Genomic DNA, 25,801 nt, shown 5'->3' on the forward strand with positions numbered 1-25,801 from the left:
CCGTCCCGGAGGTTTCCTCGGCCACCACCAGCCGCCCCCGGAGGAAAGAGAAACCCTGCCCCTCCCGGTCCCTCCCGCCGAACGGCAAAATAACGATGATAATGGTAATAATAAAAAATCAATAAACATTTATTCGATACAGCTGTTTTTAATACATACAGTACATCGAGTTACCCCTCCGCGGTGCTCGGCGGCGCGGCTGTTAAGAGCTGCTGTTACAGTACTCTCCAACTGAGGATTTGTCAATGATTAACAAAAGAACAGATCGTCACAAATCGGGAGTTTATTATAAGATAGTTTACTGTTAAAACAATTTTATTTTTTGCAAATAAACACTTTTTAATATATATATTTATATATTTATATATATGGTTACAAGTGATAAATTGAAAATTCTTTTTTTTTTTTTTTTTCCATTTTCTTTTTTTCCCCAAAATACACTTATGCACTAATAACTGGCATCGACGAGAAACATTCGGATATGCCGTGGGATGGGTGTCACCAGGAGAGAAAGAAAAGAACAAAACGCTCCCAACGTTCACGGGCGCGAGCGATGCTCCAGGCCGGGGCAGCTCCGCCGCGGCCGGACTCGGCCCTCGCTCCCTGCCCCGGAGGGTGCCCGTGCCGGGGCGGCACAGCCGGCCTTGCCGGCACCCCGTGGTCGCGCCAAGGGTTTCCTGCCCATCGAAGCTTTCGGGGATGGCTCCGTGAGGTTTTCCCGTGGGGTCGCAGCCCGCCCGTCCCCTCGCCCACGGAGGTTTAGCCCTTTCCTCGGGGGACGCGGGCGGCAGGACGGCGGCTCTCTGCAGCGGTGGAGCTGCGGGAGCTGCGGTGTCACCGTCCCCAGGGCGCTGCAGGGGCAGGTGCCACCCCGGGATGCGCAGGGCTGCAGCCGGAGGAGCCGCCCCGCAGCCCCCCCCGTGCTCCGAGTCCCCACGCTCCCATTTACTCACCGTGAGGGACCCCCCCCCAAGCAGCGGGTCGGGACCGTGGGGGTGACACCGGTCCCCAGCGCCCCGTCCCCTTCGCGGGGTTTACATTAACCGCAGGTTATTCCCCGCTGCCGCAGGGGACGACCCTGTGGCTCAGGGCCCCGGTCAGTGCACAGAGGGCAGAGGGGTGCCAGGCCCGGGGGGTCCCGCGCTGCCGGACCCGAGGGTCTCCAGACCCCTGCGGGCGAGGGGACGGAACGGGAGAGGACGCGCTCGTCCCCGGTCTCGCCCCGCAGCCCCCACCCGCCCCTCCGGGTTAAGGCGAGCTTCTCCCCCCCCCGGCCGCTGCCTCGCCGGGAGCACCCGAACAGGCACGACCCAAGGGGCGCAACCCGCCGGGCTCCGTGATGCCACCGCAGCTCGTCCCCGTCCCTGCCGTGGGGCAGGCAGCTGCCGGTATTCCCGGTATCGCTCCGGAGCCTTCCCTGGACAAGCAGGAGACTAAAAGATGTCTCATGGAGAAGACGGCGGTGGGAGAACATATTCCTCTTGAGTGATGACTACTGGGGGAAAAACACCTTTTAAGGGGAAAAAAAAAAAACCCTGAAGATTTCACTTTCTTATAAAAATTTCCATTTGACCAAGGAGCTGCTTTCACAGGGGGCTGCGAGGAGCGTCTCCCAGCTCCGAGGGTGACGGGGGACAGCCCCAGCACGGGGACCACCGTCCCCACCACCCTGAGCCCATCGCCTGCCCCGAGACCCCAGACCGTCCCCGGGGTCCCCTCCGGGATGGTGTCATCCCCACGAGGCCCCTGTGGCTATCGCCGCTCCTGCCCCTCGCTCCTCCCAGGACGCTCGTTTGGAGACACTCTCGTTACTGAAGCAGCGGGACGGGTTTCGAGCCGGACCCCGCAACGACCCCCCCGCCGTCCAAGCTGGCCCTTCCCCAGGTCTCCCCCACCCCGAGCAGCTCCCGGCCGAGCTCCTGCACCGGGGCTCACCCCCAGCACAGAGCACAGTGCTGCCTGTTAATTTAATCAATGAGAAGCCAATTAATTGCATGTTAATGAGAATCGAGCCCTGTGCTATCCCCAAGGGGAGGCGGTGGGGATTATAAGGTCAACGTCCAAACCAGCAGCCGGGGCCACGCGCGTCCCCCTTCCCCGGGCCAGGAGCTTTGCTGGGGTCTTTCCCCCACGGTGGGACATGATTTTGGGATCCAGCGGCTCCCTCTGGCCCTTTGCGGAGATTTCAGTGCCCAACTCCGTGCCAGGTCCCCAGCTCTGCCCGCTCTCCCCTTCCTGCCGCTGCCTACACCCCCCGACAGCCACGGCGTGCCCCCGAGCACCCTCCTCGGGTGCGGGGTCCCTCCTCGCCGACCCTTCCAGCGGTTATTGCTTCGGCGAGCGGGCACGGAGCTCTGCGGACAGCCAGCACCGTCCCTCGGGCTCAGCACAGCAAAATGCCATCGCCCAGGACGGTGTCCCCACGTCCCCGTCGTGACAAAGACCAAGACGGCTCCGAGAGCGCGGGTCCTACAGCTCCTGAAGCTCCCCTCCCTTCCCCGGGGACGCAGCGTTTGTACCGGTGCCACCATCGAAACAAAGATCGGACGAAGCGCAAGCGGCAAACAGGCCGAGCCGCAGCGACTCATTAAGCTTTCTCACTAATCGCTTCGAAGCCCGGCACAAACCAGCAGCGCTCGGGCAGCTTCCCTCGCCCGCAGGCACGTGCCCAGCTCGCGGCCGAGCGTGCCGGGCGATGCCAATGGTGGCATCCAGCTGCCGGGAGCCGTGGCTGGAGCAGGAGCATCGGCTCCCCCGAGAAGCCGCCCTGGCTTCAGACACCGCCGTCCCCTCCCTCCCTCCGTGGCCGTAATAACCTGCCGGTGGAGAAGGACATTAATTATTACTGAGCCGCTCCTCGGAGCAGGGAAACGATACCGAGCCTCCGGCAGGCAGAGGACGGGCGGTGAAGAGCAGCGAAGGAAACTGGAGGTTGAGGTTTTAATTGATTAAAGCAAAAGCAGAAGCTCTCCACCCCCGATGCCACCTTCCCAGCTCCCGCACGGGGCAGGGGGGGAATTGAATTAAGGTTTTCTGTTCTGTTACCGAGAGAAAACGTGCCCATTTCCCAAGGACCGAGGTAGCCTGGTTTTTGTCTGGAGACAGACGCATCCTGGTCCAGGGATGGTTCCCTCCAGGCCGGAGCGAGGCGTTAGGACGGTATTAGTACAGACACAAAGAAAAGCCCGGGGGAGAGAACAAGCAAGGGACAGCGCGCCGTGCAGGGACTGCCTAACCCCGAGGAAGATGGTCGGGGGCTTGAATGCATCTCGGGGGAGCCGAGAGTCACCCCACGGTGGGTCCCAGCCCGGAGGGACAAGGCGAGTGCAACATGCCCGAAAGCAGGACCCATGATTGTCACTTGATGCTGTCCCCCGTCCCTGTCCCACGCCTCCCGCGGCTGCAGCTGGGTGACCGAAACCCCATTCCTCCTTCCTGGGCAATCGGCACCTTGGGATGGGGCGTGATGGGGACCCTGAATTTCCATCAGCTGGGCCCGCCCGCACCGGTCGGGCAGCTCCACGGCTGCTGGCTCACCCCGATCCCGGCGCTGCCATCGCGGCGTTGCCATTGCTGCCGCAGCGCTCCGTGTCCGGCCACGTTTGCGACGACAACCTGAGCGCCGGCACGCAGCTCCCGCCGTCACCCCCTCCCCGCCGTCTCCCCGCGACGCTCCACGGCCCTCACAGCGTTCCCACAACTTTCGGTTAACCCCTCCGACCTGACCCGTCCTACAGCAACCCCCTCTCCCATCGACTTCCAGGGGGGCTCACACCTCCCGCACCCCCTCTCGCAGCCGCAGCCAGCTCCGCCATCTCGGGACGATGTTTTGCCGGCTCCGTGTCATGCTCCCTGCTCGCTCCTCTTGCCCGTGCCTCACGCCGCCGAGACAAACCCCTGCACCGAGCCCGCCACGAAGCCGACACGCCACGGAGCCGGTCCCTGCCGAAGCATGTCCCCTCTCGGCCCGAGGCTGCGGGGAAAGCGTGACCAGGACCCCTACAGCATCCACTGCCAGACCCTGCCGTCCCTCTGCCCCTGCCTGGCCGCTTGCATGGGCCAAACAACTTTGGAAACATTGTCCTGGGAGCGGGGACGCAGGGATGCGGGGATGCAGGCAGGCAGCAGGCAGCACCACCGCGGGCAGCCCCCCGCCCCGGCACGCAGCCGCAGAGACCCCGTCCGAGGGGACCCCGCTGCTATTGCACTTTTCTTTCACTCAAGCGTCACCAGTTTGGCACAGGGAGTAAGAGGGGAAGTCGCGGGCAGGGCGGGGGGGAAGGCAGCAGGGTCCCGCCGGGCAGGGGTGCGGGCAGAGGGGTATGTACATGGGCGGGGGGGAGAAGGGTCCAGCTTGCTTGATCCTGTTTGTTTTCCAGTGTGAAACAAGGTCCGTGACTTGTTTAAAGTGGTTAATTGGTATTTTCTGTCTCTTTTTTTTTTTTCTTTTTTTTTTCTCTTTTTTTTGTAAAAAGGGGGTGAGTGGAAAGGGGGGGGAAGTGGGATGGGGGGGGACAGAAAACCGGGAGAGACCCCCACCCTGTTACCCTGGGCTGTAAACGAATCCTCGGAGACGAGTCTCTGAGCTGCTCATTTCTCGGGCATCTTACTGGCTCCCCCCTTCCGCTGGCTCGGGGGCTTGGGGATGTGCTCGTCCCCGTCGGGGCTGCCTCGGGAGCCTTCCCAGTGCTCGAGGGTTTTCTTGTGATTAGTCTTTGCTGCCACGCTCTCTCTGCCCTTCGGGGACGATTCTGGAGGCCTCTCCTTGGGTTTTCTCCCCCTTTTCTTCCCGCTTGTGCTTTTCTTTTTCTCTTCCTTGCTGGAAGAAAGCTGTTCCCTGCTTTTCTTTTTCCGGCTGGCCTCTGCGGAGGTTCGGAACCAGTTCTGCGGCCACGGGGTGACACGGGGGTTAGTGACCATCCTGGGGCTGGGCACCGGCACCGGCACGCACAACCCATGCCTCGCTTGCCCAAGCCTGGACCACCCCACGCCCCGCTGGCATCACCTCCCTGAGGATAAGCTGGCCAGCGCTGAGCAGCTGCAACCGGCCTGGGGGTGCTGGGGACCCAAAAAGGGGACAGGGAGGTACCCGCCCCGGCTGTCACAGCATTGCTGATGCTGCTGGGAGCTGCCGTGCTCCGCTCTTGGCAGACACGGATGGATGGAGCGGGGCAGCCCGAGGACGGGCACGCTGGAGCAGGGACCAGCCCGGACCAGCCCCAGCCGCTTCCTTACCTCTGAGTGAGCCTTGATGATGTGGTATTTGACCCCGCTTTCGGAGCTGAACTCCTTCTGGCACAGGAGGCAGCGGTACTTGCCCACCGAGTGGTCCCCCTGCAAGACAGAGCATCCTCCTGCAGCCCCAAGCAGAGAAGAAAATGCCCTGGAGGGGTGACCCCCCCACCCCGCTCCCCCCATCAAAGGAGGCTGATGCTTGAATCTCAAAGCAACAGAAAAGAAATATTCATTTCTAAACCACCAGCTCTCTGCCGGCCCTCGCTCCCAGGCCAGGAGCTCACAACCGCATCTTCTGCTCTGAATTTCAGCCCATGGCGGTGTCAGCTGTCGTGGCACCGGTGCCAGGCATCAAAATGCTGGGTCCTAGGAGCTCGGAGGGCAGCGAGCAGCAGGTTTTGCTGCCTGTGCATCCCCAACACCGCTCGTCACGTTACCACCAACACCGTGTGCGTCCCCGGGCGTGCGGGAGGCTGACGGGGCCGATTACCCCATTTCTTCACTGTCAGCAGATCTGTGATCTCCTGGGACTGAACCGCCATCTAATTTATGTCCAACAGACTCACCTAATTTTCCTTTTACGTTGTCAAAGAGACACAGCGACTGCTGGATTTCCGTCATTAGAGCCCTTGTGGGGATGAGTGATCTCCCGGCTCTGCCGCCGTTCACGGCACAGGGGAGATAATGTGCTTTCTATTGACGAGGGGTTTATGGATGGGCCCCTCCAGGCAATATATATGCTCCCTGGGAATTTCTCCATAGCTGGCTCCGTGCTGTAAATCCGGAGTTAGGCAGGTCTTTCATTTCAGGGCCAGGCAGGATGTGGGCAGGCCTGGCCCCGCTGCAGGCTGGCTTCAGAAATACTCATGCAAAAATCACCCCGGTGCATCAATCCCCGCTGAGGACGGGGCACTGCCTGGGAGCATCCTCCGCTCTCAGTAAGGCTTGATGTACCTCAACCAATTCTGCAGGATTTTACAGCAGCAATCACAGGCCAGCTCAGAAGGGGCTACGATTTACGCCAGATTTGGCGGTGCACGCATCCACTGCAAAACTAAATCCTCTGTAAGGGCGAGAGTCCTGCTGACGGCAGCGCGTGGGGGACGTGAAGCAGCAAAATCCCCCAGCGCTGACCCCCAACACTCAGCCCCGGCTACGCTGGACTCGCCGGACCTGGAGGGTGCAGCTCTGCGGTTAAAGAAAATGCTTGTGCAAACGCCTGGCTGCTTTCTGTGCACAGAACCAGCCAGAAAATGGCTCCATTTTCTCTCAGAGACCGTTTGCTGGTGGGCTGCCTGCTGCTGCAGGCTAGCAAAGGAACTGCCCTGGTCTCCTGTGTCTGCACTTTTATCCTGCATAAATATACAGCTTCTTCTGCCGGATCTCTGCAGCCTATTTTCTAAATGATCTCATTAGGGGTTGATGTTCCAGCTAGTGTTGGAGGAGCGCGGGAGTTTGTGTTTTTAATAACCACGGGGTATGTATTGGAGCTGCCTCCTGGAAGCTCCATTCAATGGAAGCTGCAGCTGGAAACGTTTCGGGGTATAAAGCTTTACCAGCTCTTACTCAGTTCCAGTTTGAGGGACCTACGCTGAGCTCCCGTTCCCTCCCCCGTGGCGGCTGCAGGCCACCAGAGCTCTCTGCAGCCGGCAGCGTTGCTGCTCTGTCGAGCGAGAGGGCACCGGTCTCTGCACAGACCGGCCGCCTCTTCCAGCCTCAGCTCCATCCCCAGAGGCACCGCACCAGCGTCTCTCCAGCTGGGGAAACTGCCGGGCTTCCAGAGGGGCCACAGGGCTGCCCAAATCAATGAGGAAAGACCCCTGATTCCCACCTGCCTCAGAAAATGTTCGGCTTCCAACCCCCAGCTCCCCGGCTCTGAGCTGCAGCGGTCGATGCGCAGCTGCGTGCGAGGTGCTGGCCACGTTGGGTAGCCAAAGGCTCGCAAACAACTCGGGGGTTGCAGAAGCCATGCTGGGCAGGGGCTGCTGCGGGACGGGGAGGCCGAGGCGGGAGGACGCGAGGCAGGCAGGCTCGCTCCTGCTGCTCCCAGCTCTGAGGCACTCGGTGTCTGGGCCCTTGGGTGAGACATCTGCATTGCAAGACCTCTCCTCCAAGGCTGGGGCGGTGGCTAAATCCCCTCCATCGCAGCTGCTCAGCTCGAGCCTCTCCGCCTTCAGCTGCCCGTGGCTGTGGGTTTGATCCTGCCCAGGAGGACGGTGCTGAGGGCGAGTGGCTGGACTGGAACGGTGTGACAACGGGCTGAGCGGTGACAACTCCACGGGCAGCAGCGTGGCTCGGCCAGCCCTCCCCAGCCGTCACGATCCTTTAACCCGTGCCGTTGGCCTTTGGCCTGTTGCTTCCCAACAATCCTGGGGGAAGAAAAACCAAACCCTAACCCCATCTCTGAGCTGAGGCTGTAAAAGGCTGTAACCTACCTTGTTGCAGTTGGCCAGGTGAGCTTTCAACCCCGAGACGCTGGAGTAAATGGCTTCACAGCACTGCGGGAAGAAACAAAGCAGGGTTTGCCACAATCCCCCCTCGTCTCCGTGCCTTCCTCCGTGCCGGGGCCAGGAGCCCGCTGCGCCAGCAAGGCCACCGGTCCAGGCTAAGCAGCGTGAGGTTAATGCTCCGCGAGACGCGGAGGGCTCTGGTCACACGTTTCCTATTAGTGCTAATGGGAGTCATGTGGCCACATCCCTCTGCAACGGGCTGAAAAATGTCTCCCCTAAACATCTCCGTGGAAAACGTACATTTGCGAGCAGTCGGGAGGTCCTGCTGGGCTACAGGAGTTCGTGGAGCCACAGCAGACGCTTAACAGAGAAGAGAAATCACCCGGGCAGCAGCATGACCAGTTTCTGAGCAATGTCTTTTCAAAGTGCCTGTGTATGACATTAATTAGCCAGCGCGTCTCCCCCGGCCTTGCGGTAACGGCCTCATTCAAAATTCCCATTAGCAAGGCTTTGTTTCAGATGATAAATCAATGGCCCAGCACGAGGGTGGAGTTCACCTCCCTGCCAGCTCAGGCCAAGGCTGCATGGACACGCACCATGTCCCCGAGGTCTTTGCCTGTCACGGGGCTTTAAAAAGAATGGCTTAAAACCAGCCTTTACTCTGGGAAAAGCAGGTTCTCTGCATAAAAAGGCTCCCGAGCACAGAGCGTGCAGCCTTCGCCCCGTCTGGATCTCAGGAGCTCCCCAAAGGCAGCTCCAGAGCCCGAACCAGGCAATGCTGAACCATCAGCCCAAGGGCACCCGGGGAGGGTGGCCCGGTCCCCAGGCCCCGTGGCTCGAGCGCACCAGGAGGGTCCCAAAGGTGGGACAGGCTTCAACCAGGCATGGCAACAACCCCAGGGAGAGGGGCTGAAGCGAGGGTCTGAGCATCACTGCTAGCTTTGTCTGGGGCCCAACAAGAACCTGTCTTTGGTGGGTTTCTGCCCCAAAAACTCCCCCCTTCCTCCTGCAGACTGAGGCCAGCCGGCCCGGAGAAGAACAGAGACGGTCCTTACGTTGTTGGGACAGTTGATGTGGCCCTTCTCCTTCACTTCGTTCTTCCAGTTTTCCAGCAGCCTCGGATTGAGCTTTGGAAGCCCCGGTCGGGTGTAATTGAGCTGCAAACAATAGAAGATGATTAGCAGAGCGGCACACACCAGTCCGGTCCTTGGTGGAATCCTCGCTCTTCACATGGGTCTTGCCCTCCCACCCCGGAGAAGTGAATTGGGGCTGAAAACTAGTTGGGAGGCTTCCCCCGGAGATGTCATCTCTCCCCCGGGCACGGCGCGGCAGGGGGGTGGCTGTGCCCACTGCCGTGCCACCGGCGAGGCGGCAGCCGGGCTGGGGAACGGCTGCGGGCAAGGAGCAGGGCAGGAGCCCCCCGTGCTGCAGCCACCTCCACGTGGTGCTGGCAAACGGGAGAGAGGAGGGTCCTGCTCCTGGGTCCGAGCCCCATCGCGGGGCCAGGCCCGGAGCGGGCATTTTCAGTGCATCGTGTCGGCGTGGCCCTTCTGCCGCGTTTCATAACCAGGAGAATAAACAACCCTGCACGCTGGGCAGAGGGGACGGACGCCAAGAGCCTCCATGGCTGCCTTCCACCGATGAATGGGCACAACCCGTTAAACAATGAAAGGCTCTTGTGTCTCTGCCTCTCCTTCTGGCAGGGCTGCTCTTTCCAAGTGCTTTTAATTACCGCTTTATTAGCGACTTTGAGGTTTAGCATAACGGACCGGCCTTCCCAACTCCATTTCTGCATGTTCAGCACAAGCAAACGCGGCTGCGGCATCTCCGTGCCTCCCGACCACCGCGCTTGGCCCTACCTGCGGGGCTGGTCTCTGCCTGCCACCGTGTCACCGTGGCAAGGTCCGCAGGGGACACGGGGTTGCTCTGCCTGCAATCTGAGCTGCCTGCCTGCCTGCTGCACGACCACGTCAGCACAACTCCCAGCCCAACCTACCGAGCTCTGCTAGGTCTGATGGATGTTCCTTGGGTCCCAAGCCCCAAATTTGCCCCGAGTCGGAGCAGGGCTGGGTGAGCTCGCACATGGCACGCTATGGGCGCGGGTACCCGAACGCGTGCTGCTCTCCGTGGGCACCTCCGAGCACGGGGCACGGCTGCATCGATGCATCCACGCTGGCCGGGGAGGCTACACAGACAAACGGTGCTTGCAGAGAGGTGCAAACCCAGGCCCTGTTTTCGAAATATGTCCCTAGGACGCGGAGCTTGCGGTTCCGATGCGGCGGGCTGGATTTCTTTTCCAGCTGTGATTTTTCCTGAATGTGCTGATAAAGTTGCGAATTTGCCTTTGTCCACCTCCCTCCAAGAGGCTGCTCCCAAACCTCCCTGCAAAGGGGAGCTCCCACCGAAGGCTGGGGATGTGGAGAGCTCAGACAGCAACCGCTCGTTTCCACCCAAATGTAAGTGATCCACAAGCCCCCGCAGCCCCCACCTCGGCACGCAGCGGGGCACGGCCAGAGAAGGGAGCCCGGGAAGGGGCAGGGGCAAAGGGCCTTGTGAAACAGCACTACGAATGCCCGGTAAGGACGGATGTGGAAAAATCCCCCGAGCCCCAGCGCGCTGCTATTCTGTCGTGCTTCGTGGCCAGGGGAGATGCCAGCAGAGCTCTCTGAAGCGCTGGGATGGTGCCTCTGCCGACCGCTTGGTCCCCTGCCCGGGGAAGGCAATGCCACCGCCGGGGGAGAACACAGGAGTCCGTTTTTGTCATTGATACCGAGAGCCAGGATGCCAAATGGCCTCCTTAATTAAAAACCAATCAGTCCCACGAATGAGCAAACATTAACGGTAACTGCACACAGCCCCAGCAACAACCTCTTCCTCCGTGCGTCCCCGGGGAAGAGATGAGGGGGGGATGTTCGGAGATGCGGACTCTGCTGCTCCGGCTTCCCACTCCAGAGAAAAATCCCTCCCCGCTCTCCTCCAACAGCCCTGCACAATAACATGCAAATCCCATGCCTTCCCGGGGCGCTGCGGTTCTGGGAATGTCAAAGTCATCTTTATGTCTCTATTAAGAGGGAGCCCCAGGCATGGAATATTTTATTTTTTTTTCCATTTATTTTCCTCAAACAGCCTGTAAGTGAAAATCTTCATGGCCAAATCATTAAACGACTACAACTGGTTTTGGCCGCAGCCCATCTCTTCTGAACAGTCGAAGGATGCTGGGGTGGGAAGGCTCTTTTTCTTTGACTGATGGTTTTATTTAATTAACTTTCATATTTCAATCCTCTCCGCTCCCTAGACAGCTCTCCCCTTCCCCAAAATATATTGCAGTAAATGAGAACCATGCAGGCTGCCTCGGCCCCGGCCAACAAACTCCCCTGGAAGCCTTACCGAGGTACCCAGCGTGAGGCACGGCTCTCCCATCGCCCTGCGGAAACCGCGGCTGATGCCGTCCGGGAGGCGAAGCCAAAACACACCCGGGGTGCTGGCCGGCAGCCGGGTCCCATACACGGCTCCGGGCAGCTGGGTGACACCACACCGGCACCGCCGAGCAAGGGGAGGAAGGGTGGACTCGACCCCGCCGAGCTCTGGGTCCGCAGCTGGAGCTGGGATCCGGTTTGGCCCCACCAGCGACATGAGTCCGCAGGGCTCAGCCTGGCTCCCGCACGGATCGCAGGGCCATTGTTTTGGGGGATCAACCCGAGCCAGGTTCTCCTGCTCTGGAATTTATCCTGGCTCCAGGATGGGGTTTTCTTAAAAACTCAAGCCTGGAGATGACTTTTCCCCTTTAGCTTTATGACTGGCCTACGGCAGCCCTTCGCTCTGGACCCCCGTCACCCCACCACGCAGCCTCCATGGCTGCCCCCAGCCCTGCGGCAACACCCAGACCCCCCCAGCTGTGCGGAGGCCAACAGGGTGTTCGTTCTTGCACCCCTCGGAAGAACTCTGCATCCCTCCCTGCGCAGCACGGGGGCTGCCTGGGCTGCAGGAGCCCACCACCACCTCCGGCACAGAGCTCGCGGCACCTTGAAACAAGCCACCCCACCTCGAGCTCCACAGGGAAAGCATCACACCACGAAACAGTGAGATTTCCGTGGCGTTTTCTCCCCTCTCGCCTCTTAGATGCCTCTTCCCTCTGCTCGAGGAGGCTGTTTCTCTCAATCCAGAATGTGTAAGGGCATCGTCCCCCGCCAGATCCCGGAGTCCGCCACCGCCTGCCCGCACCACCGAGCTGGGAACCTCCCGGCCTCTCGCTCCTTCCGCGGCAGCCCCGAGACTGCTCACGGGCAGGCGATGGCCCCAGCGAAGGCCAGAGGAGGGTCGGAGGATCGGCATCGTCTTCACGGAGCTTCGGGAAAGGGGATTTTTCCCAGAAAAGCAGCAGGGGTGTGCCCTTCCCCATCTGACATCCCCAGCAAGCGGCCGTTGTGAAATACCCCATCTGTTTCAGCTTATCCAGAGGCAAATAAAGATCGGAGTGAGAAAATAAGACTCCAGTGTATATTTAGAAATGCTGGATTTGGTTAGTGCAGAATGAAGGCAGCGCGGGGCCTGGGACCGAGCAGCAATCGTTTATTCTAATGCCATTGCTTTGGTGCGAAGGAATCCGTCCTCCCGGGGAAAGGCGAACGCATCCCGCCGTGGGCCACCAACGGGATCCAAACCTAACGTCCCTCTCCCTGGCTGGGACCGGCTGCCACGTGGGCCGTGCCTGCCGGGGGGCTGCGAACCCCCGTATCCCATCGGCTTGCTGAGGGGCGGCTTGCCTTCCCCTGGGGAAAAGCTTTGCTGCCTGGAGAAGGGATGGAGAGGAGGGTTGGCTTTCTTCATCAGCTCCCTTGAAATCCACGTTGACCACTGGGACCGTGGTGGGTAACTGGAGAGCTCAGGGACAGAGCGGGTCCTGAGCTGCAGCAAGTCCAGGTACATCCAGACATCACTGGTTACAGACCGGAGCTGGGAAGCATCCGTCCCTCTGGGACCCTGGAAATCTCCAGGTCTTGCTGAGACGGTGCAAGAACAGCCACAATCTGCCACTGATCCCAGACATCCCACCTCTCTCCGGGTCCAAGCCAGCGAGGGGGGCCTGCGGGTCCAGCAGCGTGCTCCCAACGGCTGGATACGGCCCGTGGGAAGAAGCAGCGGTGGTGTGGTGGCTCTTCTGGGAACCATCAGACCTACCGCCCTGGTCACAGTTCACTGCTGTTTGTCTTTCTGCAGCTCCAGCGGCTCTGGGTTGTCAGCTCCCTCGGAGGGATGGCCACCACGTGCGCTCGGTGGGGCGGTGGCACGGGGACGTGGGGACGCTGCCCGCTCCTCCGAGCCTCCCGCGCTGCCCGGGGCTGGACCCGCCACAGAGCTGCCCTGCCAGCACGGCTGAAGCCAGTTCTGAGGGAAGGGCTATTTTTGGGGCCGTAAGAGGGTCAAACGGGCTGCTTGCTGGCACGTTTGAGTCGCTCGCAGTTGGGAGGTTTTTTTTCCGCACCCTGAACTGAAGCAACTTGTAGACTAGTCCTGAGCGACGCAAGACGCTGCTCAGCAGAGCAGCACAGAGTGTGCTGAAGTCAGCAAGCTCCCACCAGCCTCCCCGGGCAGAACCTGCCTCCCACCTCCTTCCAGCACCGCTCGTCGAGAAAAAAATGTCATAGACTGAACAGATTATATTTGAGAGTGTTGTCAAGGGAACGTGACAGTCACTGCAAGACGCACCCGCAGGCACGCTCACAGCTACGTACGTATTCGCCCACTGCACTGACCTCCTCTGAAATCCATCTGTGCGACACACGGGGAGAGCAGCCCGTGCAAGGCCCGAGGTCCCGATCCTCCAGACCAAGAGCCTTGTTTTGCCACCCGGGAGCTGGTCCAAGTCCCTCCTTACTCCTCTTCAACGCAAACCTGCTTCCGCCAACCTCACAGCAATTTTCTTTGTTTTTTAGCGCTGAGATGGGGCTCAATTAAACTTAAACAATTAGACTCTGAACACAAGAAATGTCTCCTAAAAAAACCCGCCACCACAAACAGCATTTCACGGAGCAATTATGCCGGCAGCTGAGACCTTTATGATGCCTTTGTATGTCAGCTTGCACATGGGCCCCTTGTCCAGGCCTGGGACTCCTGGCTGCTCCCTCAATTCAAACAGAAAATACCCAAAGTCAAGAGTAAGGGGAGCAATTCAAGGAGGAAAGAGAGGATTGTAAGTGTTGAGGCTGGAGGGGGGAGAGGAGAGCATCACACCTCTCCTCCCACAGTATTTGAAATTAAACAGCTACTTTGGGCTTGATTTTTTTACGTTATAAATGCATTGCAGCTGAAGTCATCTGGAAACCAACAACGACAACACCAAGCATTGGGGAAATAAAAAGTTTGCAACCAGTTCTGGCCCTAAAACCCGCAGCTCTGCTCCAAGGCGGACGGCAGCACTGCGGCCGGATCCCCTTCTGCGCCAGCCGCCTCACCGGGATGCCGAGGCGGGTAAAGAAGATGCTGGTTTGTTTGTGTGCTGGTTTTTCACCTGCCCATCGCGTGCAGACCAGGAGCCGAGTCAGGCTGAGCTCCTCCAGGTCTCTCTGCAGGACGACGGTGGCACTTCTGCCGAGAACACACCGTGCCAGGACGGGCTGCGGCAGCGGGAAGGCATTTCCACTGAAGCTCTGCTGTTGTGCCACCCATTTTTCTGGGGTGAGCCACCTCTGGCTCTGTGACTTGGGCTGTTTTCCTGGCTTGAGGCAGGTCCTTGGGGCTGGGGCTGCCCGGCACTCTGCAGGCTCATGGCAGAGGCACTGCCACGCTCTCCTGCTGCAGCAAAGCTTTAACCTGCTTCCCTCTGTCCCTCGCTCCCCTCTTTGCAACATGCCCAATATCCTGCCCAGGGTGAATTTCAGAGCACTGGACAAGAGACACACAACTGTTCAGAGCAAGGAAAAGATTTAGCACCTAACTGTCGAGTTACTTGCTCAGGAAATGGGCTGCAGCTTGTGCAGAGACCTGCAGGTTGGCTCTGCGTTGAGTCCCAGTGCTGACCAAAAAGCGTCGACTACAGGATTAAAAAACTCTGACTCCTTCTCTTTTTTTCCTTTTACACTGAAAAGGTTTATGTTTTGCTGCCACTTCACTCCTTTTACAGTCTGGAAGGAGCGTTTCTGAAGGGAATTTCAGAATTCCAAAATTTCAGAATTCTCGGGACACTCCCAGGAATCACCTCCTCCCACGGCCAGGAGGAACGTTTGATTTAACACGTTACTCCAATGCCTCCATGAAGCTCAAGACTGCCAGGACACTGACTTTCACCGCGCAGATCCCGCAGCACCAGGCCACGCGTGCATCGCTGCTGGGGACTGCAGGGCTCAGCCCTGCCTCCGCTCCAGCTTCCTCTGCTTGCAGGAGCACTGCTCTGGCAATGCTGCAGGCCCTTTATCTCCGGGAAAGCATCTCCCAGAAAATAAGGAAGAGACACGGAAGGGAGGAAATTCCGCCTGGGGCATCTTTGCTCTCTGACAGTGCAAGGGAGATCATTTCAGATCCGACCTCCGCTCTCTCCACGTGCTCCTCTTGGCTGCCGGCCCCCACTGCACCGCGGATCACAGACCAGAACCGACCTCCCTCCACGACATCCTCCGGGCCGGACTCTGATCCCTCCACTGCCCACAAAGCACCACCTTTTACTCCATTTAGATTTGGGTCCTGGCAGTGGAAAGGGCAAAGCTGGCTCCTGCCAGGCTTGTACGGAGCCTCCAGATCACCGGGGCTCAGCCTGTGCTGGGTGGGCTCTTAAGCAATAAATTTGCCATCACAGCTAATTGATTTAACGCACAGAAAATGAGACACGTGAGCCCTCAGCCAGCTGGGGCCACGCTGGCATCCCAGGATCTCTGTGTACGGCTAGCAGGCACAAAAAAGGAGAAATGAAGGCTTCTCACCCGCTTCGTTTCAGGCACCAGGTCGTCCTTCATCCTCCGCTTGGTCCAATCCTTGGCGAGCTCGTCCTCCGCTATCTCCTGAAGGTGGAAGACGGCTACTTGGGCCGACGTCCGACGGATGCGGCCGCTCGGGGTCCTTTCAAAATCTTCTATGGGGCTGGGCTCCGGCTTCACCTCTGGCTCCTCTGGAGGCTGCAACAGAGACAGAGTTAGGAAGGGCATGACGAGGGGTGAAGCAGCGAGCTCTCTGGCCCCAGGACGGGGATGCCGGGGCTCAGGCTGTGCATTTGCAGACCTGCTGTGTGCAGGGGAGGGCTGCAGAGACACCAGCGTGCCTCCGCATCCGCGCACGGGAACAAGTGGAGCACCCCACCTCCCGCAGCCCAGCAGAGAGCTGCGCGCTGGACTGACTGCATCCTTTCATGCTCCCGTGTGTATAAACGTCTCCATTTATTAGTTAGGGAGTTATTAGCGTCGGATACACTGTCAGAAGGGATCAACAGAACAGAAAAGGATGCTCCCCAGGGATGGATCCTGCCACCCCAGCGCTGGCGAGCAGCCGGTGCCTGCTTGCTGCCGAGGGAGCGGCCCGAGATCTGGTTTTTTTTTTCCTCCCTGCAGAGCACAGATGCAGGGTGGGCTGGAGCACAGCCCCGTGGGCACCAGGGAGGGGGAATGCTGCCGACCGCTCCGCTCCCGTAAACGCAGCTCCCCGCTTTCTCGGAGGGGCAGAGGGGGCTGCAGCCCGTTGCCCCCCGACATGGCATGGTACAACGCGCGCGCGTGGTGATGTGAGGGAGAAAACAACATCGGTCCGACGTCTGCACCTGCCTTGCCCGGCCCGGCCCTGCCCGGCTCTGTCCTGCCCACAGGCTCTGCAGCTCTGCAGTCCCCCCCCGGGGGGGATGGCCCCGCTCCTCGGGCTGCGGAGGCGTCCGGGGGGCTCACCGAGGCCGTGTGTTCTGACCGCACATGGTAGTCGTGGCCGGCCTTGGATTTGTACTTCTTGCCGCAGTGTGGACAGCTGAAGACAGGCTTGTCGGCCTCGGCGAGCTGCTTCCCACACCGCTTCTGGTGGTACTGGTAGCCCATCAGGCTGGAGAAGTTGGCCATGCAGCCCTACAGGGAGAAGGGGAGGGTTAAGGAGGGCTGGGGCTTCATGGGCCCATGTTGAAACGGTCGAGGTGCCATTGCTCCGGGGAGGAACATGTCCCGAGGAGCCCCCTCCGCAGAGCAGCTCCGCCAACCCGTCCCCTCCGAGCAACGGGGGATCACCGGCCGGCCCCTCTCCCCCAGAGAGCCACGCAGAGGCACGACAGTGCCACAGAGGGACGGGGGGAGCAGCCCCCATCCCCGGCGCTACCTGCCCCAACACACCGACAGGGCTCTCCGGACAGACGCACGGCAGGCAGCGGGAGGGGAAGGCGTTGGGGAGGCACTGCCTGCGCAGAGAGTAGAGCATCCGCCGGGACAAACCTTTGCCACACGCCCCCGTTACCTGTTCGTGACTTGTCTGCAACCGGCTCGCGACCGTTCTTTGGTGCGGTTTGGTTTAGTTTTACGCTGTGCCCAGGACAGCGCCGGCTGTGCCCTGAGTTCCTGAGTTCAAGAGGCAGAACCTGCCCTTCAGCGCTCCTCAACCTGCCCTACGCCCACCCTCCTGCCAGGACAGCCCATCGCCGGAGCACGGAGCCAGCGGGACGGGCACTGGGATGGCTGAGCTAAGGCAGAAAAGTCGAGCGCGTGCCAAGGGATGCCTGGAGAGTGCATGTCCCCCTCTGCATCGGGACTCACTCCTTCCACCTTTTCACAGAACGAGAAACAGGAATCGTTCTCGTACCTCATTGGGGCATTTCAGTTTTCCCATCTGCTTTAGCACTTTCCTCAGCCTTTCCCGCTCTTCCTGTTCACCAAGTCCAGCGGTTTCCACAGGAACAGGCTGGAAACAAGGAAGTAACAGAAGCAACAGAGTCAACCATTTACTCATGTCCTCTGTGCCAGGAGTGGGTGGTAAACCTCTGCCTTGCAGGAGCTGCCCTTGGCCGGGGGGAACCTCTCGTTAGAAGAGCTGGATCTCCCACTGCTTTACTGCATGCCAACGCCTTCATCGTTAGGTGCCAGATCTGCTCGTGCCTTTCCTGTGTTTGCACCCAAAGGGCCAGCTGAGAAACCCAGGAGCAGTTCCTGCACGGAGGATTCACCAGCCAGACTGAAGAGCAGGAGATCAATGCACAGGTAAAAGACAAGTCACAACTGGTAAGCACGGGACATGTAGAAATGCAGTTATGCCTTGCCCTGGTATCTCGGAGACATACACGACCAGATTTTTAAGAACAGCATCTAAATTGGCGCCTGCCAGATTTTAATCATGATAAATTTTGTGGCTACTTCTCACACGCATGGTGGAGAGCCAAAGACTGGATTCGGAGAGTCGTGCAAGGCAGAACCCATCAGTCCTGGATTTGCGGGCACAGTTTTGAAGGCAGAGCTTTGCCACTCAAAATCTGCCTCACCGTACTCACTAAATCTTCCCCTGTTCTGGGATTTGAAATCCTGTTTTATTTTCCCAGTCCTCTGCTCTACTCCCTGGGATTAACACGAGCCTAACTAGCTGCTGGGGAAGGAATGGCTTTGCTTGGCAGGGAAGGGGGAAGGCCACCATCTGGACTGAGCAGTATGTGAAATGCTGCAAAGGTGGTGGTGTGAATCCCTCCTTTACAAAGGCAAAGGAAAGCGGGCTGCTGATTGCTTCGTCTTCTGCATCTGCATCGAGAAACGAGGCGCGAGACAAGAGCAGCCCATCTCTCTTACCTTGCTGACGTGTTCAGCCATGGTGTGGTAATTCAGCCCAGCTTTGGACTTGAACTGCTTTTTGCAGTGCTGACACTTCAAGGCATCCTGCAGCTGAAGGAATTAAAGGCAAGTCACCGTGGAGGCCGCAGTCCACCGCTCATTTTTCCAAGGGATGCTGCTGCTTGTCAATAAGCCCCATGGGTAGCTGTTGCTGCAGCAGTACCCAACGGTGGGACCCAGCAGGCAACGCAGCGTCCCTGTCCCCCATCCCAATCCCAGCCTGCAGCTCAGAGTTTTCTCTCTGTTGTCCTGGATACTGTTATCAAACCCACATGCCCCAATTTTTGGAAAACGTTCCATTTTGGATGTAGATCGAAAGCCCCACTGGCTGGAAACATCTGGACCTGGCGTCTTAGTCTTCCTGTTAAAGGGTTAGGAAAGAGAAGATGCTTTGATCTACCAATATGTTAGCGGTCTGTGCTCTGCAGCCCTATTAACTACGACAGACGCTGGCGTACGATACGCTTTCTGGGTGCCTGGGCTGTTTGAAATTAAGGCGCTGCTGGACACGATCACAGCACAATACTTCCCGCCTCGCACTGCTCTGCTGTTTGACCTGACTTGGCCTCCTGAGCGACTGGGGAGATGCATTAAATGCACACACCAATGTACAGGGGGAACCTGCAAAGTGAATAAGCAGATCATGACTTTTGCTGGAACAAGTACCAGAATTTATTGACTCAGGAGGTGAACGCTCTGGGCATCGAGACAGGATGTCTCGACAGGGAGCCGGTGCCTGGACAGCCGTGGCCGTTCCTGCTCCTCCTGCCTGGCTGATGCTCTACCTTCACCAGTTCCCCTCCAATCAAGCCTGGACTAGAACCTGGAGAGGGGATGAAGATGGAGCTGCAAATCCCTCCTTATCCTGGAGCTCTGGGGAAATGAAGAATAAACTCACTGCAGCCAGTCGGGAACGACCCACGTGTACCTGTGCTCCCTTCAGTTCATCTTGTTCCACACCCAAGCGCTGATCCTAACAAGGTGGATGCTAAAAGCTCCTTGACTCATCAGATGCCAATGCCAGCCAATTTGGGGTTTACTCCTCCGGTCAACACTGAAGAACACGCCATGTCCATACTCTAACAAGCCCTCCCACCGGCACGCCCGGAGGAAATACCTGCCCTCATCTCCTTCAGGCCCAAGCATGTTGCAACCATCCCCATCCCCTATTTCCTTTCCAAAACCGAAGGAAACAGGGCAGACTGCTTAATGACAAGCAAGGAATGGAGGAACCAATTTCCGTTGTTTCACAAGAGTTTCGGGAGCCTGAATATTCTTTTCCCATTGTCCAGCTAAGAAATACTTCAATCATTAAAGCAGAGAGCAAGCTGGGAGGGTGCCTGCACTCCAGGGTCACTTCTATAGTGGTGGGCTTGGCAGCGTTAGGTTTACGGTTGGGCTCGATGATCTTAAAGGTCTTTTCCAACCTATACGATTCTGTGATTCTGATGGGGATACCACATGCCCGTAGCAGTGGGGCCTTGCTAAGGATGTGCCATAGGTTCATCTCAGAGATGAAATGCTGAGAGCTGGACCTGCAGTCACACACACAGAGCTTGGGGACTGTCCTCCCTGAGCCACGGGCTGCTCTGGCAGGGACCCCAGCTCCTGGAGCAGCACAACCAGCCCCAGCAAGGACCGTGCCTCCTGGGGAAGGGTGACAAAACACCCGCTCCTTGGGCTGGAGTCCCAATTCCTCGGCTGAACACCCACTGGCTTATTTATAGTGGGGAAGACAGGCCCGACTGCTCCGGCAGAGTCACGCTCAGCAGGCCGGCTGGCCGTGCAGCCCGCGTGGAGCCTGCCTGGCTTGGGAGATGCTCCAAAGCGCAGGAGATATGAGCGGTGGTGGCCAAGATCCCCACTCCACTGAAGCCAGGAGGACATCAGAAGAGGCAGGATTCTGCCTGGCATCGATGCAGTATGGGGTTTGAAAGGGAGAGTAGCCTCCCACTGCCGTATAAATAGTGAGGCAAAGGCTGAGGAGGCATTTACAGAAAATGAATGTGGAATCAAAGCCGAGCCACATATTTTCAAAGCGGGAGGCATCAATCCCACGTTGGCTTTCTGTGGCGATGGCTCTGCACCGCGCCAGGTGACAGATGAAGACGTAATCCTGTGCTCTGATGGATGGCGGTGCAGCAGAGAGACAATTTTTCACCGCACCATTACTGAACTCCTGCGTCTTGACAGCCTGCCTGAGCACATCCAAGCTCGGTGTCTCCCCGAGACGTGCTCTCATTCAACCACAATTTATCTGGCCTGATGCAAGGCATGGCACACAGTGCAATCCCACAGCCAGGACTCCGGAGGAGGCCAGATTAGAGACAACCCCAACAATCTCTCCAGGCTTAAAACTATTCCTTTAGCTACTAGAAATACCCGACTCTGCTGGAGACACTGGGGCAAGGGGCCCAGACCACAAAGGGATTCAGAATCGCTGAGAATTCGGTGTCCAAATCCCTCTGAATCAATGAGAGGCAGCCAGCTCTCTGAAGATGACTAGCAAGTGCTCTATTAAACACAGCCCAGAACTGGTTTTAGGAGCACCAATATGCATTTATGAGTGGCACACGTCCATTCCCCTCCAAAATCCGTATGTGCGTGATTGAATAAAGCAAGTCCTTACTTTCTGGCAGACGTCCATGTGCTTTTTGAGCCCCACAATAGTTTTCCTGGTTATAACGCCGCAGGTTGGACAGGCGACTTCTCCCTTCTCGCTGATCTCCCGCTGCCACTGGTCCTCGGGGTTTGCTGGTGGAGGGAGAGGAGAGAGGTGTTACACCCAGCCACAGAGACCACAAGCTGCCTGGGCTGCTCGGCAGAGGAGAGCGCTGTCATAAGCCTTGGTTTGCTACGTTGAAAAACACTGAATTGGGAAAAGTGGGTTAAATTGGGTTAAGAATTGGGTTAAAAAAAGAGAAATACTCTTCCAGGCACGGGCTAAGCCCAAACCACGCAGGCACTTGCAGCTCTGCCTGCCCCACACCTCCTGCAACTGCCTGAGCAAGCTGGGTCACTGGGCCACTTTAGGCGGAGTTACCTGACCTGCCAGCATTTCACGGGGAAAAGGAGGTTCACCTTTCCAACCCCGCTGGTATCCTGCACGCTGGGAATTCAAACACAATGATACCCCCGGCCACCTCAGCTTTCCTCGCGTGGAATAACTCCCTCCTGCCAAACGAAGCAATTAGTGGGAGTGAAACAAAGGTGAGCATCTCAGCTCCATCCAGACGTGTGCCTGGAAAGCTTCCCTGGCAATCCTCTTCCCGGCAGACACACAGGCAGCTAGGGGAGTGCTAGCTTCCAGGCATGTGTTTATTTGAATGGCTGTGACCAGCTTAAAAAACTCCTGAAATGAGAGATACGTGGGGCCAAAACCCGCTCCCAGGTCCAGAGTTCACACCGCATTCTCAGCAGAACAGCACTGGGCTTCCAGCAAGGGAAGCCCGGTCTGAATAAAATCCGCCAAGCCTTTTTATTTGGATGCTTTTGCACGGCTGTGAGATCAGAGAGTCATTTATTTGAATTTGAAAGCAGTGTAAGGCATTGCAGCTGTGTTTATCTTGCACATCCTGCGTTCCTCCTGCTGTCAGAGCTCCCAGGGAAAGTCAACAACCTGTGCTAGGGTGTAGGCTGCACCTCGGAGAAGATGTAATTATGCCCAGAGTTATGCACTGGCGTCATTCCTGGAAATGATGTTAGAAAAATGCCATCATCCCAGACGCTGACCCAAACTGTCACAGCGAAGCCAGGTGGAACCAAGATGTGGCTGTCATCTCCCAACACTTACAGCGGTCTGTCCTGGCAGTGAAGCGAAGGTAGAGTAACCCTTTCGGGATGTCAGTCGTGGCTGCACCAATATTTTAGGAGCAGTGGCTGTCCCCACACCTGTGCTACGCCTCAAAAGGGCAGGAGCTGCATGCTCCTCCTCCTGATTTTGTGCTGCTGCTGCTGCTCGCAAACCTGCTAGAAAACTCACCCAGCAAACAACACGCTGGGCAAGGAGGGGTGCAGGGACCACTACCTGCGGGTGAAGGTGGGGACCGTGCAGGCTTGGAGCAGAGCACAGGATAAGCAGCTAAGCTGCACACAGAGCTGCTGCTGCCTGTGCTTTGCCTCCACCAGCCTCACCTGCTGGTAGATGCACAGCCGTTTCCTTCTTCACACCAGCTCCCGGAGGTTTCTTTTTCAGCTCCTCCGTGTTGGTGCTCCCCTCCAACTTCTTGGCTCGATGGGCTTTCGCCTTGTCCTCTGCTTTGACGAGACCTGTAGAGAGAGAGGATCTTTATTCAGTACTTGCTTTAATACCCTCACACCAACTCACATTTAGCAGGTAGAAAATCTCTACCTCTAACCCAGGGACACTGAGCTGGCTGTAGGTCTGCCAAGGCTGTACGCGTAGGGATCAGGTCCATAATTACGTCAAGTAATATCATAACAGCTTGGGGTATTTTATAAACGGATAGTTTATGAACTATGGAAACACCATGGCAAAGCGGGGTAGGATGCTTCTAGCAAGGCAAAATGTGGGAAAGACAGGCTGGGGAGGAGGCAAAAGGGCATCTTGCAAGAAACTGAAAGGGCGAATTGGAACATCAAATTCAGGATATAAAAGTGATGTTCCCGCTGATGCTCCTGCACTGGAAAGGCTGTCTAACTGCTTATGCCAAGGAACTGGGGTCCCTCTTAGAAAACTGGGCAAACTTTGGGATCCCAGACACCAGATCCCACTGGACCTTTTGTCCCTGGATCTGTATGCAGGTGTCACGATGAACACAGGTCTCTCCTGGTCCTGCCGGGTGCTCGAAGGGCCAGGAAGGAACAGAAGGAGAGGAGGGGTGAGCGGGCAACCGGGGCATGGGGAAGAGGAAACCTGGTGCAGCTGGCGACTGTCACCAAGCCTGCCTGCAAAGCGGAGAGGAACCTGAAGGCAGGGCTCTCCGTGCAGGCAGAGCGCCAGGCTCTCAGCCAGCTTCTCCCGAACGCATCCACCCTCCCACCTTGTCTGTGCCTCATCCCCGCACAACTGCACGGGCAAAGCACGTGCTGCCCATTCAGCCCGCTAAAGGCATCACTGCCAACCACCGAAGCATCCTCCCTGCACCCAGCAGGGCAAAGAGAGCAGGGTCAGCACATGCTGAGAGCACGCCAGCAGCGGCAGCGCTGCCCGATCCCCCTCTGTCACGCAGAATCCCTCGGCAGCTCCTGAGCTGACGTAAGAAATGGAAAAAGTGACTTGTAAACGACGCTTTGGAAAGGCTGGCGAAGGGGGGGGTCTCTCCCCTGGGTCCACCCCCCCCAAATCCACGTGCAGTTCAGCCCTGTGCCTGCGCTTCCACACAAGGTGCTGGAGGCAACACGGTGAGTGCCAGGGTCAGATCCGCACCTGCCCACGAGGGTCCACGTCCCCCCGAACTTGTGAGTTGTGACTCCTGCAAACCCAGGGTCTGAATGGAGACAGCACCCCACGACAGGCTGGCGGCACCCTTGTTTTTGGGGAACAAACTCTCACGTTGAACCTGGGGGATGTAGGCAAACGCCCGCCCGATCTCCACTCTCCATTTGAGGCAGCGGGTCACTGGGGGGACCAGCTCATTCTCGAGGAGCCCACAGCAGACGTTTCAGTCTATGGCAGTGCCTCTGTGGGGGAGTTAAGGGAAACAACCCCAGACTTCCCAGGAGCCAGGGGAAAGGAAATTGCAGAGACCACATCCAGCCTGCTCTTCGGTAAGTGTTTAACTCCTTCAAAGCCATTAGTGCCTCTCCCCCGAGTGCCCCTCGTACTGGCAGGTGCTGCCTCCTGCAGTGCCTGGAAATCTGCTTTTTATTTCCCTGATTGTACGTATTTCATAGCCAGTCCAAACCCAGTTGCTCTCGTGCCAGGGATGCTCCAGGTTTCCTCCCTCCTTTCCAGCCGAGTTAGGTATATTTATGGGGCATGACCACAGTCCTGCTCACTCCTGCTTTGTCAGGCTGAAGCAGCCAACTCCTGAGCCTCCTCTCAGAAAACATCCCGTTAAAATGTCTCTTTCTCCTTCAACTAATTTTCTTGAATGTGGGCGACCAGCATTGGAGACAGTGTCTGAGGGACGGATGCGTCACCCGGCCTTTCTACGCAGCAGAAATCCTTTCGACGCTATTGGAAATACTGTGACATCCCAGGATGGTGGGATGATGATGAGATGATGTTTCTCATGTCTCACTTGTGTCAGCAGCTCGTTACTCTTGTGTTACGGCTGGACATACCCGGATTCCTCCTCCTCTTCCCCCATTTCCCAGCGACAGGCTCCCGAGCAGAGCAGGCAGGGTTGTTATCAGTTATCAGTTATCATTCCTGTTCCAACACTCTTCTGGTCCAAGGCACCAGCTCCTCCAGTGTGATGTCCCCAGGCTCCAGGGGGCTGTCACGTATCTCCACCACAGAGAGGGCTCGCTCTTGGGGAAGGGGCTTCCCCACAATGCCCCAGGGGGAAGCTACAACCCTACAGCTGACCAGAGTCGTCCCTCTATTACCTTTCAGTCCAAATGTCCCCGAGATGGATGGCTGCTCCCCCGTAAATTTCTTAGGAGTTTTCTGTTTCCTTCCTGACTCAAAAGAGAGAAACAGAGAGAGAGATTTGGTCAAATAACTGTACTGCTAGGGGGTCTTCAGCAGTCCCAGGGCATGGGGCGGGCACACACTCCATGTCAGGAGTGGATCACCTTGAGGAGGCCTTTACCACTGTGAAATACAGGGGCTGCCGAATGAAGCACCCACCCACCAAACAGTAACAGGATGCTGCTTCCCGCTCCACAAACCCAGGAGAAATAATGGTATCCAGGGCTAATTCAACGAGTGGAAGTGGTGGCTCTATCTAGTGCCAAAAGCCGCGTGGTTTCCACAGCCTCAGCAGCTAAGGTGGCTGGTGGTGGTGCACGTTGGTGCTGCAAGCACCCACGCCATGATGGGGACAACCATGACCCTGCCTGCCAGCCCCGAACTGGTCACGGACAGAGTGAGCCTTCCTTACCCTGTCCCAATACTTAAGGAAAACACATCTGCCAGATCCACCCTGGCACACTCAGTGAGGCCAGATGGGCTGATATGGCAGCTTGCTACGCTGCAGGGAATTCAATCCATTTCCAAACCTATAGGTCCTATAGAAATACCTCTACCACAGCTGCAACCCAGTTTCAACTCTCAATGGAACTCACTGTTGCGAGAAACTGGGGGGGGGGGGCAAATTATCAGGAGGCTTGGATACAGAGAAAAGGCTTGGGTACATTCAGAGAGACACTCGCAGCAGCGTCGGCTGGAACAGAGCCCCGTCCCTTCCCGTGGGACACCCCTCTCTGGGCTCCTGAACC

General features: G+C 57.9%; 1 protein-coding gene across 7 annotated transcripts in view; it reads right to left on the bottom strand.

Moving 5' to 3' along the window:
• Nucleotides 1-120: 120 nt before the first annotated feature.
• The window catches only part of ZNF512B (zinc finger protein 512B), a 36,433-nt gene continuing 10,752 nt past the window's right edge, over nt 121-25,801 (bottom strand). For 3 of the 7 annotated variants that reach the window (XM_072879604.1, XM_072879606.1, XM_072879607.1), the window contains 11 exons: nt 24,968-25,045; nt 22,586-22,720; nt 21,081-21,205; nt 18,410-18,502; nt 17,439-17,537; nt 16,547-16,717; nt 15,599-15,790; nt 8,741-8,842; nt 7,671-7,733; nt 5,236-5,334; nt 123-4,884 (listed from right to left, as the gene is read on the bottom strand). In XM_072879604.1, coding sequence (XP_072735705.1) covers nt 4,591-4,884; nt 5,236-5,334; nt 7,671-7,733; nt 8,741-8,842; nt 15,599-15,790; nt 16,547-16,717; nt 17,439-17,537; nt 18,410-18,502; nt 21,081-21,205; nt 22,586-22,720; nt 24,968-25,045 — 1,451 coding nt within the window. In that variant the 3' untranslated portion in view covers nt 123-4,590. Of the gene's footprint in view, nt 4,885-5,235; nt 5,335-7,670; nt 7,734-8,740; nt 8,843-15,598; nt 15,791-16,546; nt 16,718-17,438; nt 17,538-18,409; nt 18,503-21,080; nt 21,206-22,585; nt 22,721-24,967; nt 25,046-25,801 lie in introns of all 7 variants that reach the window. The other 4 variants (XM_072879602.1, XM_072879608.1, XM_072879603.1 and 1 more) reach the window with 4 other exon arrangements.

This window comes from Ciconia boyciana, chromosome 14, assembly GCF_034638445.1.
Source record: "Ciconia boyciana chromosome 14, ASM3463844v1, whole genome shotgun sequence".
Classification (NCBI taxonomy): Eukaryota; Metazoa; Chordata; class Aves; order Ciconiiformes; family Ciconiidae; genus Ciconia; species Ciconia boyciana.